Here is a 15,933-nt window from a genome sequence, read left to right as displayed (position 1 = left end):
AGACTTTTTTGCCCATAAAGGAAGACCGCTCCTTGAATGCTTTTGCATGTCATCCTATTTCACAGTATCCCAAATGGCAAAGGCAAAACATGCTGTTGCTGTGAATCAGTCTCATCACCTTGATGAGGGATGGCCTCTGCACCTTTCCTGCTGATTCCGAGTTGTGAATTGGCCTCTTTGGGCGCTCCAAGGCAAGAGGGCTGGGCCTCTGCATTCGGATTATGGTGTGCTAAACTACTAGGGGTCCATTTGCATCATATTGTTATATTGCCATCATTCAACTACAATTGCTATGGTTCCATGTCATGGTACTCTGGGATTTATAGTTTTGAGAGGCACTAGTCCAGGCAAGGGCCAACCTGGTCCCTCTCTCCAGGTGTTTTGGACTTCAACTCTCACAATTCAGCCAGTAGGCTGTTAGGAGTCGTGGGAGTTGAAGTTCAAAACACCTGGAGGGAGGGACCAAGTTGGTCCATGCCTGCACTATCCTATTATTATTTTGTTTTATCTCTCTAAAAAGAGCTCACAATAAAACCAAAACAATGTATAGTAGAGTCTCACTTATCCAACACTCGCTTATCCAACGTTCTGGATTATCCAATGCATTTTTGTAGTCAATGTTTTCAATACATCGTGATATTTTGGTGCTAAATTCATAAATACAGTAATTAATACATATACATATACAGTAATTACTACAATATACATTACTGTATATTGAACTACTTTTTCTGTCAAATTTGTTGTATAACATGATGTTTTGGTGCTTAATTTGTAAAATCATAACCTAATTTGATGTTTAATAGGCTTTTCCTTAATCTCTCCTTATTATCCAACATATTCGCTTATCCAACGTTCTGCTGGCCCGTTTACGTTGGATAAGCGAGACTCTACTGTAATTTAAAACCTAAAAACATACATTAAAACAGAATTAAACATTTACAGTATTAAAAACAAACAATGTAAACCCCTAAAGTTATTAGAAACGTATTCTAAATGCTCCCCCTAAACTCCCAACCCCAGGATTCCATGGCAGATACAGTGGAATCTCTGTCATTGTTCAGAGTGATGGACCCATCGGAAAACAAATATTTTGGGATGTTTACAGCACAGTGGTTGCTTCACTTTGCTGACAACAGACGCATTTAGATAATGCCCATTTCACTATTAACTGTACTTGAATTGTGTATGATTTGAAGATGTGTGCTTTTTGACTGAAGCTCAATCTGTTTTGCTTGCCAAATTCTGGGAGACCCCCGGATCCATTTTTGCTCGCCTTCCAAAAACGGGCAAGTAGCCAAACAGCCGTTTTTGGTCCACACCCGAAAAATGCAGCCTAATTGCGGCAATGGAGGGGCTTTCCGGCCTCCCCTTCCCGTCATTTCTGGTACCTGGTCCGTGGGCGCTGGTCGTCCTCCGATTCACTGACTTCTTCGCTGACCCCAGATTCGCTCTCTTCTGAATTATCAGAGTCCTCGCTGCTCACTTGAAGAGGAAACAAAACAGAAATGACTAGATAAATGTCTAGTATTTATTAACAATTTCATAGGAAGAAAAGAGAATAAGGTACAGTCAAGAGTGACTATAAAAGGTTCTAGTTATCAGTAAGGATAACTCACACTGTGTGGCCCAGCCTCTATACTTTTCTGAGCAAATACAGAAGACAAGGAAAGGGAAATGGTGCCATCTGCTGGCATGTGTAAATGAGAAAAAAAATGAATTTCAGTATTGAAACCCAAAACTGGAGAATTCAGATGAGCTTGTGATGAAAGATGCTGGAGACAAACAGCAGCAAAAGGCTGCAGAGGGAAGGCGACCTAAAGCTGTTTCAAAGGGTTTATTTTTTCACTACAGTCCAGAGGTAATATTTTCAAGCAATTAGGCAGAGGATGTATGTTTTAAAAAAGTAGCATCTTATTTGTAAGCCTAAACACTGAGAAATATCTGACATTATTTCTTAAAACAAGGACAAGCTGTAGGCAAAACACACAAAGAAAGCAAGGAATTGCACTCTAAACATGTCTGCATAGACTTTTTCCACACTCTCCTGGACAGAAGAAAATACTGTCTCACATCCATAACCTTTTATTTTCACTTGAAAAATTCTACTGCTTCAATGTCATTATTTATAGAGGAGATATCAACAATTCTCAGGAGAATGATATCAGCCGTTGCCACCCCCAGCTCTTTCAAGGTCAAACCAGTCATTTAGAGGATAACATCCATCCATCTTGCCCTTGGTCAGCCCTTCTTCCTTTTTCCTTCCATTTTCCCCAGCATCATTGTCTATCCATTGTCTGCCAAGCTATCCTGTCTATATATACTCAATATATGTAACTGTAAAAAATTCTGGTAAGAAGGAGCAAAGGAGGGAGCTGTGAAACTAGATGACTCAAATTGGGAGATGCATTTGGGAAAAATGGGAAAAAAACCACTCATGGGGCAAAGCTTTCCCCATTGCTCAGAAACAACATCTGAGACAGTATTAACTATGTGAGTTTGAGCCGAATACGATAAAAGCAGCATGCACTCACGCCCAGCAGACTCTTGTAGTGTCTCCTTTGCCCAGGATCAAACAAAGGAACAATTGCGATCTGAGCTCATTCGCATTCAGTCTTATCTATGTTCACAGCCCACACAAACACACATTAAAACACGCACACACATATGGACAGAATGAGGTGCATGCAAGGATCTCAGTTCAATGGGGCAGTGAATCTCTCTGTGTCTCAGTTCAAACTTGAAGGGCTTAATTCAAGACACTGACTCTGATCTCTCTGTGCATGCTCAAAGCACATCTAAATTCATTCTGCCAAGCAGACAACTGAGAAGACAATGCTTTTGTTCTGCGGTGACCTGGTTAATAATAATATTAATAAAACTTTATTTATACCCCGCCACCATCTCCCCGCGGGGACTCTGGGTGGCTTACATGGGGCAGGCCCAAACAACATAGGACAAAATATAGGCAACATAATACAAATCACACTATAAAAAGATAAAACAGTAATACAATATATCAATTAAAACAAGGTATGAAGGCTATGGCCTAAATCAAATTGCTGGTTGAAATTAAATCAGTGATGTTTGCACAAGTGCTGACATTCCATCTAGCAACGAGAACAAGCCAGATTGGTCATCTCATAGGATGCAACATGGCTGTCTTAATAGCCCCATTGGTGCTCGTTATGAAACACATGCATAGATTCCGTACCTTTCCTCCTAGTTTTGCGCTTCGAGTCTTTGGTCTCTTTAGACTTCCCCTTTGGCTCTTCCTCGGAGTCTCCGTCGCTCATAGTCAGCTTGTGCCTCAGCAAGCGGTGCCTGTACCTCGGCTTCTTGGCTTCTTCAACATCCGAATCTGAGTCGAGCTCATCATCGTCCTCATCATTCTCTTCTGTCGCAGAAAGAAAAAAAGGGCACAGCATTAGAGCTTTATCATGTAAGTTATTTTTCTCTGTATCACCATCATTGTGGCATCACTAGGCCCCCCAGTATAATTCTCTGCCCAACTTCTGGTGGAAGCACAACACAGGGTCATGCTGGAGGACCTAGAAAATGCCTAAAGATCTGCTTTTAAGGCAAACTCTTAGTTTATCACAGATTTACAGAGAATGAAGCCTGTGCCTTGTGCTCACCGTGTTCCTCTGTGGCTGTGGATTTCCTTCCTTTATTCTTCTTCTCCTTCCCGCCGTCCGAGTCTTCGTCGGAAGAGGCCTCATCGTCTGAGGAAAGATTGGCTTTGATCTCTTCTAAAAGCATTTTCTTGGCAATTCTTTAGAGTGAAACAAAAAAGGCGTATTCCATTGATTCACCAGTAAACAGACAAATACAATTTGTATATATCTGTACTAAAAAGGTAACGCAAGACCGAGTGCTTAAAGCCTGTGCAAGACAAAAGGGAGATTGAATGATCACAGTGGCAGAAAGCCACCTGTTGCTTGTGGAGAAATGAGGCCATTCTTATAAATACTGCCAATAAAACCCTGCTGCAATTGAGAAATGGGTAGTGCAGTCCAAAGAGGAGGAGGAGATCTGGTTCGATGGGGTTGTCTGCCCTAAAGCACACCTGTTGCTGATATAGTTCCATAACATGGATTAACTAGGCCCTAACTACATAGTAGAATGGATGCAGTGTGACACCACTTTCACTGCAATGGAATCCTTAGGGCTGTTGTTTGCACACTTTGGAAGTGGTTTCATAGCCAATGCAGTTCAAGCAGTACCAAACTGAATTAATTACAGTCTCTCCGGTTCACTCTTCTTTCCCTGTCACCGGCAATGTTTTAGAACATCAGTCTTGAAGATATCTATATTACTATGCATCAGCTCTCTAGTTGAGCGTACTCCATGAAGGAAGTTCTCCTGGCCTGAAACCAAACCAAAACCTGACGGAAATGTCATTCGCTCATGTTGAATGGACCTCCTTCTTCCCAGGCAGTCGATGCTTGGGGAAGACACTCTGCTGTGTGTCTGCTCAAGAATTTGGTCCAGTTGCAGGTCAACACCAGATGAGCCAATCTGCAAGCCATCGAGTACAAATTTTCTGTGAATTTTGAAAGACATAAAGCCAGGCAGCGAGTGCCACTATGGGACCACCCCCTGGCACAATGGGAAGCTTTGGAGCTGCTTTGTATTCTGAAATCATGGCAGTGCAAGTCATGAGGGCCTGAGAATAGACTACTGACAGGTGTCATGTTTTTCAAGTCTGGGAAGTCAAAAAGCGGAAAGCAAGCTCTCTCTCCCCTCTTCAAAATGGGATGCTTTTTTGAGTCACTGAGTCTGTTTTGGCTCCAGAAATCATAACTCAAAATGACCAATTCTGATCCTGAGAACAGCCAAAATGCACAACTACTATTTCTGATGACTTCCTGGGTCATCATGCAGAACTGCTGGGGTTTGCTTTGGTTGGTGGTTCTGTAAGTTGCAGAGACGATTGTACAGACAACACAAAAGGATTATGATGAACGGAACCATAAACAACAATTGTAAATGCCTCCTGATAAATACACATGTTCTTGTCCATATTTTATCTATAAGCTCCTGCTTTTCTTTACCTGTAGCCTTAGTCTACTTATTGGAAGACTAGCATTGAATCTGAGGAAGAGGTCAAAGGAGGCAAAGTAAAACAGAAACACAAATAAAGCTAATAATGGCAAGACTAGTTTTTCCTAGCCTTTTAACTCAGTGTGGTTTGCAGTTTTGGAACCCACAACCGGATCACTGAATAGACCAAGAAACCAGGCAGTTTAAAATGGTTTTCAGACTTCAAAACAGGGTTTAAGAACTTCCTCCCACAGAACTGACTCCACCTAAGTCATAAATGGCACTAATAGGTTTTGCTTCTGAAAGAAAACCTATGTGAAATCTCTGTGGGAACTTCCAACTGAGGAAATGCTAGACACTTGGAGCAGTGACCAGAAAGGCAAGCAGGCTCGTGACCCTGGACCTTGAGATGGAGTCAAGAAGTTAAGCATTAATGATTTAAATCCCATGGATTTCAACAGAGAGTTATCTGTATTTAAGTCTAAACCAGGTGTTTTAAATCAGCACTAACCAAAGTGGTGATCCCTGGACCAGTACCAGCCCTTGTGTTTCCAGGAGAGGTAATAAAACAATTGTAGTCAATGGGCAGAAACAGGGAACTGGCTGATGGGGGAATAGAACTACCAGTCCCTGTACCAGATCATCAATGGTGTTTCCAATAAGAAATGACCCTCGTGGAGCACTTTGTAAAAGGCACGGACAATAAAGCGTATGGACTCTTTTTGACAGAATGTCCTATATGATCAAAATGATAAGAGTCAAAAGGCAGTTATCTCACTTTCCCCCTATTTTTATTGACAACAGTACAACCTGCATTTGTGGATCGCATTTACAGTATAGAAAAGAGCCCCACAAGCACCCTCCTTGAAATATCCTGCATTCTCTTGCTTTGAAATATCCAAGAAGGTGTCGCATTTGCGGCCTTCTGCAACAGCCTCTTTGTCCTCAGTTGTGCCCAACACAACCCACTCCTCCAGCAAACTCTCACAATGCTTTTATATAAATATATATTGAGAGGAGGAAAGTGTTGAAGAGCGTCAATCTGTGCATGAATCATGTTCGAGGTCACAATTGGAAAATGCATAGAAAACCCTGAATGCATGCACAAGTCTTCTGGGACAGATTACGTTTTCCAACTAGAATCAAGGGAGATTACAATTTAAACCTTTGACTAAAATCTGCATTTGCCCAAAAGGAGAAGATGCGTAAAGAAAACTGTGGCAATGTGTTATGGAGATACTACTACTCTTTAACTAATGTACCACAATCAACGTATTTTGTCTTAACATTAGGAAACAGCAGAAAGGATAAACTGCGCACTTTGTGAGCAAATTTTCAGTATGAACACAAATGAAGTAAATTTTAGTAACAATTGTGTTTGATATTTCTTCAAATTAAATGCTTGCACGAGAAATGTGTTTTACAAAAATTTATTGCATCCATCAAATACTTAAAAGGCATTGTGCATGAATACACTATGAATCTCTTAATGAACAAAATAGCAAAAAAAAAATTAAACTCCAAACATATTAAAACAGCACTATTTGGAAAATGCAGACAAATCAAGAGGAAACAAATACACACCACAACAAAATACAGCACTGTCTGTTATATTAAAACTAAAATATTGCACTTGGCAAAAAAGAGGAAAATAAAAGAGATTATTTTAACATTTTAATAAGAGGCAATGTTTAAATGGTTTATTCAAAGAGAAAGAGAGAGAGAAAAAAGAAAGCGGTAGATACAACTGTACAAGTTGTAAGGTCACTAAGACTCTGCATCTCCAGCATCCCTCTTTGGCCTGGAAGGAGTCAAGTGCTTTGCCCAAAAGGAAAAGCGAGCCACAATTAAACACACAACAAGCCTTAAGTGCATCCTTTGAAGCTCAGTCAGCTCTTTGGAGCTCTCCCTATTTGGAAACAAGGACCAAACCGAAGCCTCTGGATACATTAAACAGCGTTAGCGCAAGTCATTTTTGCATATTGTTCAGAGAGGTAGATAGATCATTTCCTGGATTATACAGCATTCATGGGCATGCCATTCCCTCCCCTTTAAAGCAATTCCAGGAACTACAGAAAACTATTATTTATGATTAAAATATTATTTCAGGATTCGCCTGCTACGTAATAAAATAAAGCAAGAAAAACCCACCCAACCATTTTTCCTATCTACTATAAATGATTTTAACAATTAAATAAGGAACTCAGTATTGATTTCTTTAAAACAAAGTCTTAAAACTTTCCCAAAATATTTGCTTATTATTCTATATTCTTAATCACCAAGCAATTATTATCGTTCAGTATTAAATATTTGCAAAGCATAAGTAACAGCTACATTAGCAGCATTCTTGTCTGTACCCAAGTCAAGCATTAATATTCACTTTAGGTACAAACCAAAAAGGAAAGGAAAATAAAGGAAGAAAATGCTTTGTTTTCTCTAATTGAGCAAATAAAAACCAGTCAAACATGTGATTCTTATCCCCCTCTCCCTTAGATAATTGTATATTCGTCATTGTCAAAAGACACCCAATTGCCAAATCAGCGTACTGAGTTTGCAGAAGTCATTTTCCCCAAAAACAAATAATTCTTACAAAAGAAACTGCCTGGTAACCGACATCAGGCACCAACATTTGCCTTGACAAGATGGATCTGATCCATGCAATAAGAGCACATCCAAAAGACACTTTCACAATGATAGGCCCCATTGGGTCCCACAAGGCTTACTTCTAAGTCCAGCCATCCATTTTAAAAAAAATCTTATTTTACTTGTTTTGTTTTTAATTTGCTTTACTGTTCCATAATGATAGAATTGGCCTGTGACCCTAAATTGCACTACAATGAAACAACAATGATACAATACTTTAATAACACAGTGGTTCTCAACCCCGGATGTTTTGGCCTTCAACTCCCAGAAATCCTAACTGCAAGGTAAACTGGCTGGGATTTCTGGGAGTTGTAGCCCAAAACACCTGGGGACCCACAGGTTGAGAACTACCGCTTTAACAAGATTTTAATGAAAAAAAGTACACTGCCCCACATGTTTAAATCAACATGTGGATTTAACTCCAAAACCCATTAATAAAGCTTCACTCAAAGGAAATCAACTCAGGTCATGTTACCAAATGTCACCAGATACTCACTTTCAAAGTTATGGAGTGAATATTTGGGACATTCTGGTCCTGCTTTCTCATTAGAACCAGTTCATACATCAACTGGAAACATCGTTGTGATGCAAAACAAAATTTTTGTCACAATACTGATTTAAGGCCATCTTACTTCTCTGGGCAGCCATTAAGTAAGAAACCGGTTCCTCCCCTCTGCTCCAAAATGAGACTGAATGTACAAGTTACATAAAATCTACATTTCACATGGAAACCTCAGAATGGACAGAGCTGCAGTGCATTGATAACACACCCTACACAAGGTGTAAGTGTTAACACTTCAATCTATTTTCTGAATTTCTTTTCATGCCCAGATTTAGGGGCTTGCTTTCTGGCCTCTCGTTCAAACTTGCGGGAAGCCTGGGAGCGAGTCTGGACCAGGCAGGGACTTCTGGTTTTTACAACCTGCTTGTGGCTCCGTTGCGCTGGTGTGCACCTGCGCCTAGGGGGTGTCATAACCCAGCTAAGGTCCTTACGGTCGGAATCATACCTATTCTCGGGATCATCATCGTCGTCGTCATCTTCCTCTGCCTCCATCGGCATGGTGGCTGCCTTGGTCTCACCTTCATCACCTTTGGAAAGAAAGAAAGGAAAAATGGGTATGAATCTGGCACGAAAGAAACACTCATTGCATGTAGAATCACAACAAAAACCATTCTCACTGCTAAGAATCTGCTCCTTAAAATAACCAAAACCATCTTTTTCAGAACTGCTGTGTAAACTGAAAACCCAGTCCGTTTTTAACTATGAATTTTAAACTCATGTCCCGTGTTTACTGTATTTTAATCTTTGTTCCATGCATTTTATTAATATCATGTTTTACACTGAAGTGTTTTTAAATATGTTGTGCCCCACTCCAAGGAGCAGTGGATAAGAAATACTATTATTATTATTATCATTATTATTATTATTATGTGTAAACCTATAAAAAGAATAAATAAAACTAGATAATACTATTTGCCTAATAACTATTACACTTTGTTTTTAGACAATTGCTGTGATTTATATACACAGGGCAAACCAAAAGATGCAAATTTAAAATCAAACACTACATTCCATTTAGTGTCATGTCGTGTTTTAATTTCTGTACTATGTATTTTATGGGATTGTGTTTAAATTTCAAGCCACGAGGAGAGGCAGCCAGTAAATAATATTATTTGCTGTAGTTGAACTATAAAGTGAGCGGGACAGTCCTAAGTGCGTGCATAAGACTGAACTGATGTTCTATAGCAGAACTGAGCGACTGTCCTCTTCTGGATGCTTTTGGCCTAGAATCCTATCAGCTCTACCCAGCAATAACTAAATATGAAGGAATAAGGGACTTATAGTCAATCAGTCAATAAACTGAAGGGCCACAATTCCCAACAACGATTTCCGTCCCTTCGTATGCAACCACAAGATGGCTAAAAAGCAGATGTGCATATAAAGTGTAGCCTTGAAATAGCCCAAAGTCAGCGAAACCTCACCATCAATCTTTCCCTCTATACAGGGAACATTTTTATGTTCTCTAATTGGATGAAACTATGTACAAACACAACAAACAAATTCCAGTAACAGTATGTCATAGAATTGTTGGGAGGACCTAGGAAATGCTTAAAGAGGAGACTTTTTTAGGCAACGCTCAGTTCTCCAGATTTCTCAGTCCAAAGCAAACCACAGAGTTGTACTGGAGAATCTAAGAAATGCCCAGAGAGGATATATTTTGTCAGATGTGGATAAATGACTCTTGAGACACATGGAACAAACCGATTCAAGAACAGAACTAACACAGCTTACATGTAGTTAAAAGAACAAAATGGTCATTTCACACTGCTGTTCAGAAAATATCTGAAAGAATACCAAAATCAACCGGAATCAGCCCTTTTTCCTTGCAAAATTACATCAAAGATTCAAGGCTGTCTTTATTTAGACCAGTGGTTCTCAACCTGTGGGTCCCCAGATATTTTGGCCTTCAACTCCCAGAAATCCTAACCGCTGGTAAACTGGTTGGGATTTCTGTGAGTTGTAGGCCAGAACACCTGGGGACCCACGAATTGAGAACCACTGATTTAGACAAACTCGTGCTCTTGGGCCAGGTTTCCTACCATGTGTCCTGTCTGAAGGCTGTTAAGGGCCACACAGCTAGCCCTTGTGTCAAACAGGATGCCAGCTTCCTTATAGTCAAGGTCCTGTTTAAAAGTCCATTACATGAACGTTGAACCAGTAAGCCAGCACCAATCTAAATGAAACTATTATTCTTGAAATTACACCCTGCCTTTCACACAAACATCACTGGAAATACAATTTGAAAAAGCTGGAAAATGTTTTAAATTCATAACAACTCTCAAATGTGAAATATGTTGCACACCTGAAGATTGACAGAATCCCAGCTTGGTAGGCGGCAAAAGGCTTTCCGTCAAGGGCTTGATTTTCTGCTTGTCACTGTTCTCTGTGTCGCTGGAATTCGCGTCCTCTTCGGCTTCGTTGTCCGATGACGATGTAGTGGTGGTGCTAGCGGCCTCCGTCTTTGTCTTCTTCCCTCCAGTCCTCTGCTTCTCGTCCCGTCCACCTTTCCTGCTTTGCTTAGCGGCCGCCCCTCTCTTTTTGGTCTTTTTCTCCTCGGACTCTTCGTCAGAGGAGGACAGCAAGTCGCCTCTTGCCTTTTTAGAGTTCCTCCTTTTGGAGCCGGCTTTTTTCTTTTCTTTGGAGAATCCTCTTTTCTTCGTGAGGTTGTCCTCCGAAGTGTCGTTCTGGGGAGACTTCACGGCCTCAGATGCGTGGTCTGGGACCTTCTTGGGAACTCGCTCCCTCAGGGTCCTTTTCACCTTCCCCTCAGGAGGGCTCTCCTTCTTGGTGTTACTTCCAGAAGGACTGGATGCCTCTTTTTCAGGCTTGTCAGCTTCGGAAGAGGACTCGCCTTTCCTTTGGCCCACGCTCTTTCCTTTTGTGCTTTTCTTAGTCTTTTTCCCCGCACCATCTGAGGACTCGCCATTCTGCTCTTGACTCTCATCAGAAGAAAGCTCCTGTCCTTCTTCTTTTGCCTTTCTGTTTCTCTTGCTGGAGACAGCACACTCTTCCTTATCTCTCTGCTTGCCTTTGGAAGGTCTCTCTTTCTCATCCCTCGTTCCCTTGGCTTCTGCAGTTTCCTCTTCCGAAGAACTATCTAGCTTCTCTGCACCTGGAGAAGGATGTTCCACGTCATCAGCTTCATTGCATAATTCCTCCTCCTCTGGCTGCTCTGATTTTTTCCCCCTTTTAGTCGGTTTTTCTTCGGAAGAGCCACCGTCTTCACTCTTGGGGCTCTTTTTTGGCGCTTTTCCAGGAGACTCCATTTTAGACTCTCGTTCTGCCCCAGAATTGCAATTAGAAGACTCTGAACGGGTCTGCCGTTTCTTTTTCACCTCACCAAACTCTTGACTTGATTTGCCCTTTTTGGCATCAAAGTCTGACCCAGAACTGGAACTTTTCCTTTTCCGCTTCCCATTGTCCTCCTTGGTAGGCTCCCTCTTTGCAGCACTCAAGGGCTCCTCTGATGTTTCACAGGGGCTGTCGGCATCTGAAGAGCTGTGGCTCATCATGGCCACTTCTTGGAGAACTGCAGGCACCTCATCAGAATCAGAACTAAGGTCCGCTGCGTCTGGTTTGTCAGTCTCACTAAGCGCATTAGGGTTACTAAGAGTGCTATCAGGAGAACTCTGCTGGTCATTTTTTCTCTTGGACTTTGCAGGCATTCTTCTTTGTCTTTCACTGTACGCACCGTTGCCTTCCTCTTCAGAGTTAGATGTTGAGGCTTTGACATCGGTCGGGCGTCTCAGAGGGGTGGTTTTGACTCGCGGAGACCTCCTGAGGTCATGATCTTCTATCACCGAGACAACGTCGTTTTCAACTGGCAGTTCAGTTTCAAGATTTTCTGTTCCACCTTCTTCCTCCTCTTCCTCCTCTAACTTTCCATCTGGATCGTCAGACTTCACAGGAGAATTGCTGAGGGAAACGGGAGTCAGTTTCACCACCAATTCCTTTTTGACTTTTGGCGACGGCACCTGCTGCTTTGCCCCTCCCTTGCTGTCCTTAGGTTTTGCATTTGCGCTTGCTGCTCCCGGCTCCCCTGCTTTCTGCGCTTCCATGCAAGACTCAAAAATGTCTTCAGGAACAGAGGAGGGGACAGACACAATATCCATATCTGAGGCCTCTGTGCTATTGGGTTCGTATTGAAGCTCATCACTTTTCCCACTTTTTTTCTCTCTGGAAACTGACTTTCGGCTTGCCGTTTGTTCTGTTGCGGATACATTCTGCTCACCGGCCTCGGTTGTGGTTTTCTGCTCCTTGGATTCTTTTTCTTCTGTCTTCCTTGCTTCGCTGCCAGCCAATTTAGTCTCACTTCCCTTCTCTTTGGTATCTTTTCCCCCCATTTTAACACCTAGAGCTTCAATCTCCAGATTGAGACCTTCCTCCAAAGCTGTGTGGGCCTTTTTGAGGTCACACAACACTGATTTAAAAGCCTTTAGCTGACGCAAGTGCACTGTAGAGTTTATTTCAGAGTTTTCAGCTGCCTTTTTAAGAAAATTTACAAAGCTAGCATTCATGTTAGTGGTTGTTTCTACCAGTTTTTTTGTCTTTTTGAGCAGGTCTTTTGGCACCATTAATGCTTTGTATGAATAGTTTATAGAACCAGCATATGGGTGGTCTTTCTTTTCTTCGCCATTACAGCTTGAGCTATTTTTCTTTGAGGAATATTTCAGTGTGTGGTCATACATTTTACTTTTGTCGCTGTCCGCTCTGATTTTCTTTTTATTCTGCTGCAACAATTGTGCTAAGTTCTCAAACACGCTGTCGCAAGCCGTGACCAAGTCCAGCAAGGGCTCTGGATGGCAAATGTAGCAGTGCCACTGCGTGTTTTCGTCCATGATGGCCGACAGCTCCCTCCGGCCCAGGTTGCGTAGGATACATTTTTTGCAGAAGGCGTTATGGCAGAAGTCGCAGCAAATGAGGTTCCCACCTTCAGCGCACCATCTGGAATGGAAGTCGAGACAGGTTTCAAAACAATGGAGAACGTTTCACAAGAGGGCTAATGTCTGAGCAAATGAGGCCACCATTTCATTGCTAAGGATTTTCTCACAGGACAGTGCTACTGTTGCCTTTACAATTAAGGTCCCTGTCAATTGGCTTTCCTCTGGAAAGTCAATAAGCTGGAACATGAATAAACTACACATTGTATAGTATTATAGGGACAATCTTTGCTTTCTCAACATTTATTATCAGGATTAAAGACCCAGGATATCTATGGCATAGTTGTCTTGTCAGTGTGTTTGAGCGAGCCCTAGTTTTAATTGTGCATGAGTGAAAGTGCACAGGCCATGAACCTGACTCTGAAAAGACAAATCCTAAGTGTGTAAATGAGCTGACCTGTTCTATACCCTCAGCATCTGGAACCATTTTTGCCTTTCTAGGCGATTTCCAAACACCATTATTTTTTTATTTAGTTTTGTGTACTGTCAACTTGTTTTTGTGGGCATAAACACTGTTTACTCAGTAACCTCCAATTTGTGTGTTAGACATCAGAACCATATCATCCGCATATAAAAGTGTATTTACATGTCTGTTACCAATTTTTAGCAAATGTACTTCAGTAGCTCTAAGGTAGTCCGGCAGATCATTAATATAGACTTTTGATCAAGAGCAATAGCCTATGATCAATTCCGTGTTCCGCTAATTTTTGCCAGAGAATCTCTCTATTGATGCTATCAAAGGCTGCATTTAAATCGATAAAAGTGACATGTAAGAAGCTCTTTCTTTTTAGGTGTTTATTAATTAAACAACGTAGGACAAAGCAATTGTCTTTTTTACACCCTTTTTTGTAAATAGGGATGATTATTGCCATTTTCCAACCTATAGGTATATTGAAGGCATTATTTATATGGTTACATAGGCCGGCTATTAGGGGGACCCACCAATCTAGGTTGGATTTACGAGAGACTCTTCTCACAATGGAAGGAGCAAGGAATCCAAGGGAACCCCAGCTTTCCATAAAGAAGCACACACACACCAATCTCTCTCACTTTCTACACAGACACTAGAAATTTGCTCAACTGTGGGCCTCTTCTTATGTTATGTCCTCCACACAAACAAGGTTTCTTGGGAGGGAGGTTGCCTGTTACTAGAAGGCACACTGCAGAGTGAAACTAAATATTTTAGTGTTTGCTCAATGTGGGAAGAATTCAAATATTATGCAACAATTGTTGTTCATTACTGAGAATCCAGGGGGTTCCATAGATATTATGCTTGCCATGCCATCGGCATGCACTCCTTAAATACTAGTTAAGAGAAAAGGGACTTTACTAGCTACTCGTAACCCTAGTAAATGCAATACTATATAAGTTATTTTATACACTTACCTACACTGTTCGTCCATTCCATCAGCGTCCCTGCTGATATCATCACTCATATAGTATTTGAAGCAAGACTGCAAAGAAAAGATTATTTTCTCAGAAACTTTAAATCATATTGTTTGGATCCATTGCACACACACTTTGAACAATATTACTGAAAGCATAAAATCTAGCAGAGAATGTAATTTATAAATATAATGTGGAGATCTAAACACTACCCATGAGACATGTACACATTAGGCATGTGCGATCCATAAAAAATGGTTCTAAACTGTGTTCAAAAGTAGGGGGCGCTGGCGATTAGTTTTTGAAGTTCTTTCCTAATTTTTAGGGTAAATGTTTCAGATATCTAATGAAACCTACGAATCTTCATAAGTACTTTGTTAATGGCGGTCACGAATGTGCAATGGGAAAACATCACTGGCAAGTAGGGAAACTTTGGGGGCTTTTTGAGCTATCCTGATAAAACTTGCTACAGTGGTAGAACACATTTAACATTATCCAAATGTTATAGAACATTTCTGAAAAAAATGGGTAGGTGATTCAAATTCTAAATTCCACCCCCTCACCTTTCCTGCATGCTTCGGGACTCACGTATGTATGTCCAAATTTAACTAATCAAAGACGAGTTCCGATCTAATCCAAAATTATGCACTAGCCTAGTACATACCTTGCAAATAAGGACATTTAATGTAGGATGCCTGTAAATTGAATCCTTTTGGAAATGGTTCACCTGCTGGCCACAAGCAGTGCAACTCACAATGCCGTGGAGTCCGTCCTCTGCAAAAATGAAGGGAAAGGGAAGCAATGTAATATTAGTTGCTACTACCAAACACGTATGCATTTTTGTAGAGAACCATGTTTTTTCACAATGGCACTATTCCTTAATGTTGCCATGATTAAAAAAGAAGGTATGGTTGCTTACCTGTAACCCTGTTTCTTCCAGTGGTCACCTCTGGAATTCACACCTGTGGATGGTGGAGATACCACAGGTGTGGATTCCAGAGTGACCACGCAGAAGAAACAGGCTTTATTTTCCAGTCCACCCCCTCTTCTGTCTTCCAAACTAAAACACACACACCAAATAATTTCTAATGCAGGATTATAACCTGAAAGATGAATAAAACACATATAACCACTGTCATGTGAACTATTTCAACTTTTCTAGCATTTCTAAGAACCTCCTTCACACTTTTGAATGAAATGATTTATGGGCCAGGTATCAATTCTGTGTAGTTCAGCAGAAAACAACATTTAACAGCTGCACTGGCAGCAGAGATCGCTCAACAAAGAGCCAATGTGCTAATGTAAAATAATCATTTGACCTTCTGTATTTAAAGATCTTGCAAAATGTAAGCCCCT

At 41.1% G+C, this 15,933-nt stretch overlaps 1 protein-coding gene across 1 annotated transcript in view; it reads right to left on the bottom strand.

The window, feature by feature from the left end:
* Positions 1 to 15,933, bottom strand: part of atrx (ATRX chromatin remodeler) — a 54,567-nt gene that overhangs the window by 26,133 nt on the left and 12,501 nt on the right. Inside the window, exons 7-13 of the mRNA XM_008119842.3 lie at positions 15,242 to 15,351; positions 14,578 to 14,645; positions 10,554 to 13,195; positions 8,697 to 8,778; positions 3,639 to 3,775; positions 3,215 to 3,397; positions 1,392 to 1,485 (exon numbers count right to left, since the gene is read on the bottom strand). Of these exons, the coding sequence (XP_008118049.1) occupies positions 1,392 to 1,485; positions 3,215 to 3,397; positions 3,639 to 3,775; positions 8,697 to 8,778; positions 10,554 to 13,195; positions 14,578 to 14,645; positions 15,242 to 15,351 (3,316 nt within the window). The remainder of the gene's footprint in view (positions 1 to 1,391; positions 1,486 to 3,214; positions 3,398 to 3,638; positions 3,776 to 8,696; positions 8,779 to 10,553; positions 13,196 to 14,577; positions 14,646 to 15,241; positions 15,352 to 15,933) is intronic.

The sequence above is a fragment of the Anolis carolinensis genome, unplaced genomic scaffold (genome assembly GCF_035594765.1).
Source record: "Anolis carolinensis isolate JA03-04 unplaced genomic scaffold, rAnoCar3.1.pri scaffold_12, whole genome shotgun sequence".
Lineage (NCBI taxonomy): Eukaryota > Metazoa > Chordata > Lepidosauria > Squamata > Dactyloidae > Anolis > Anolis carolinensis.
This window is presented reverse-complemented; position numbering and strand designations above follow the sequence as displayed.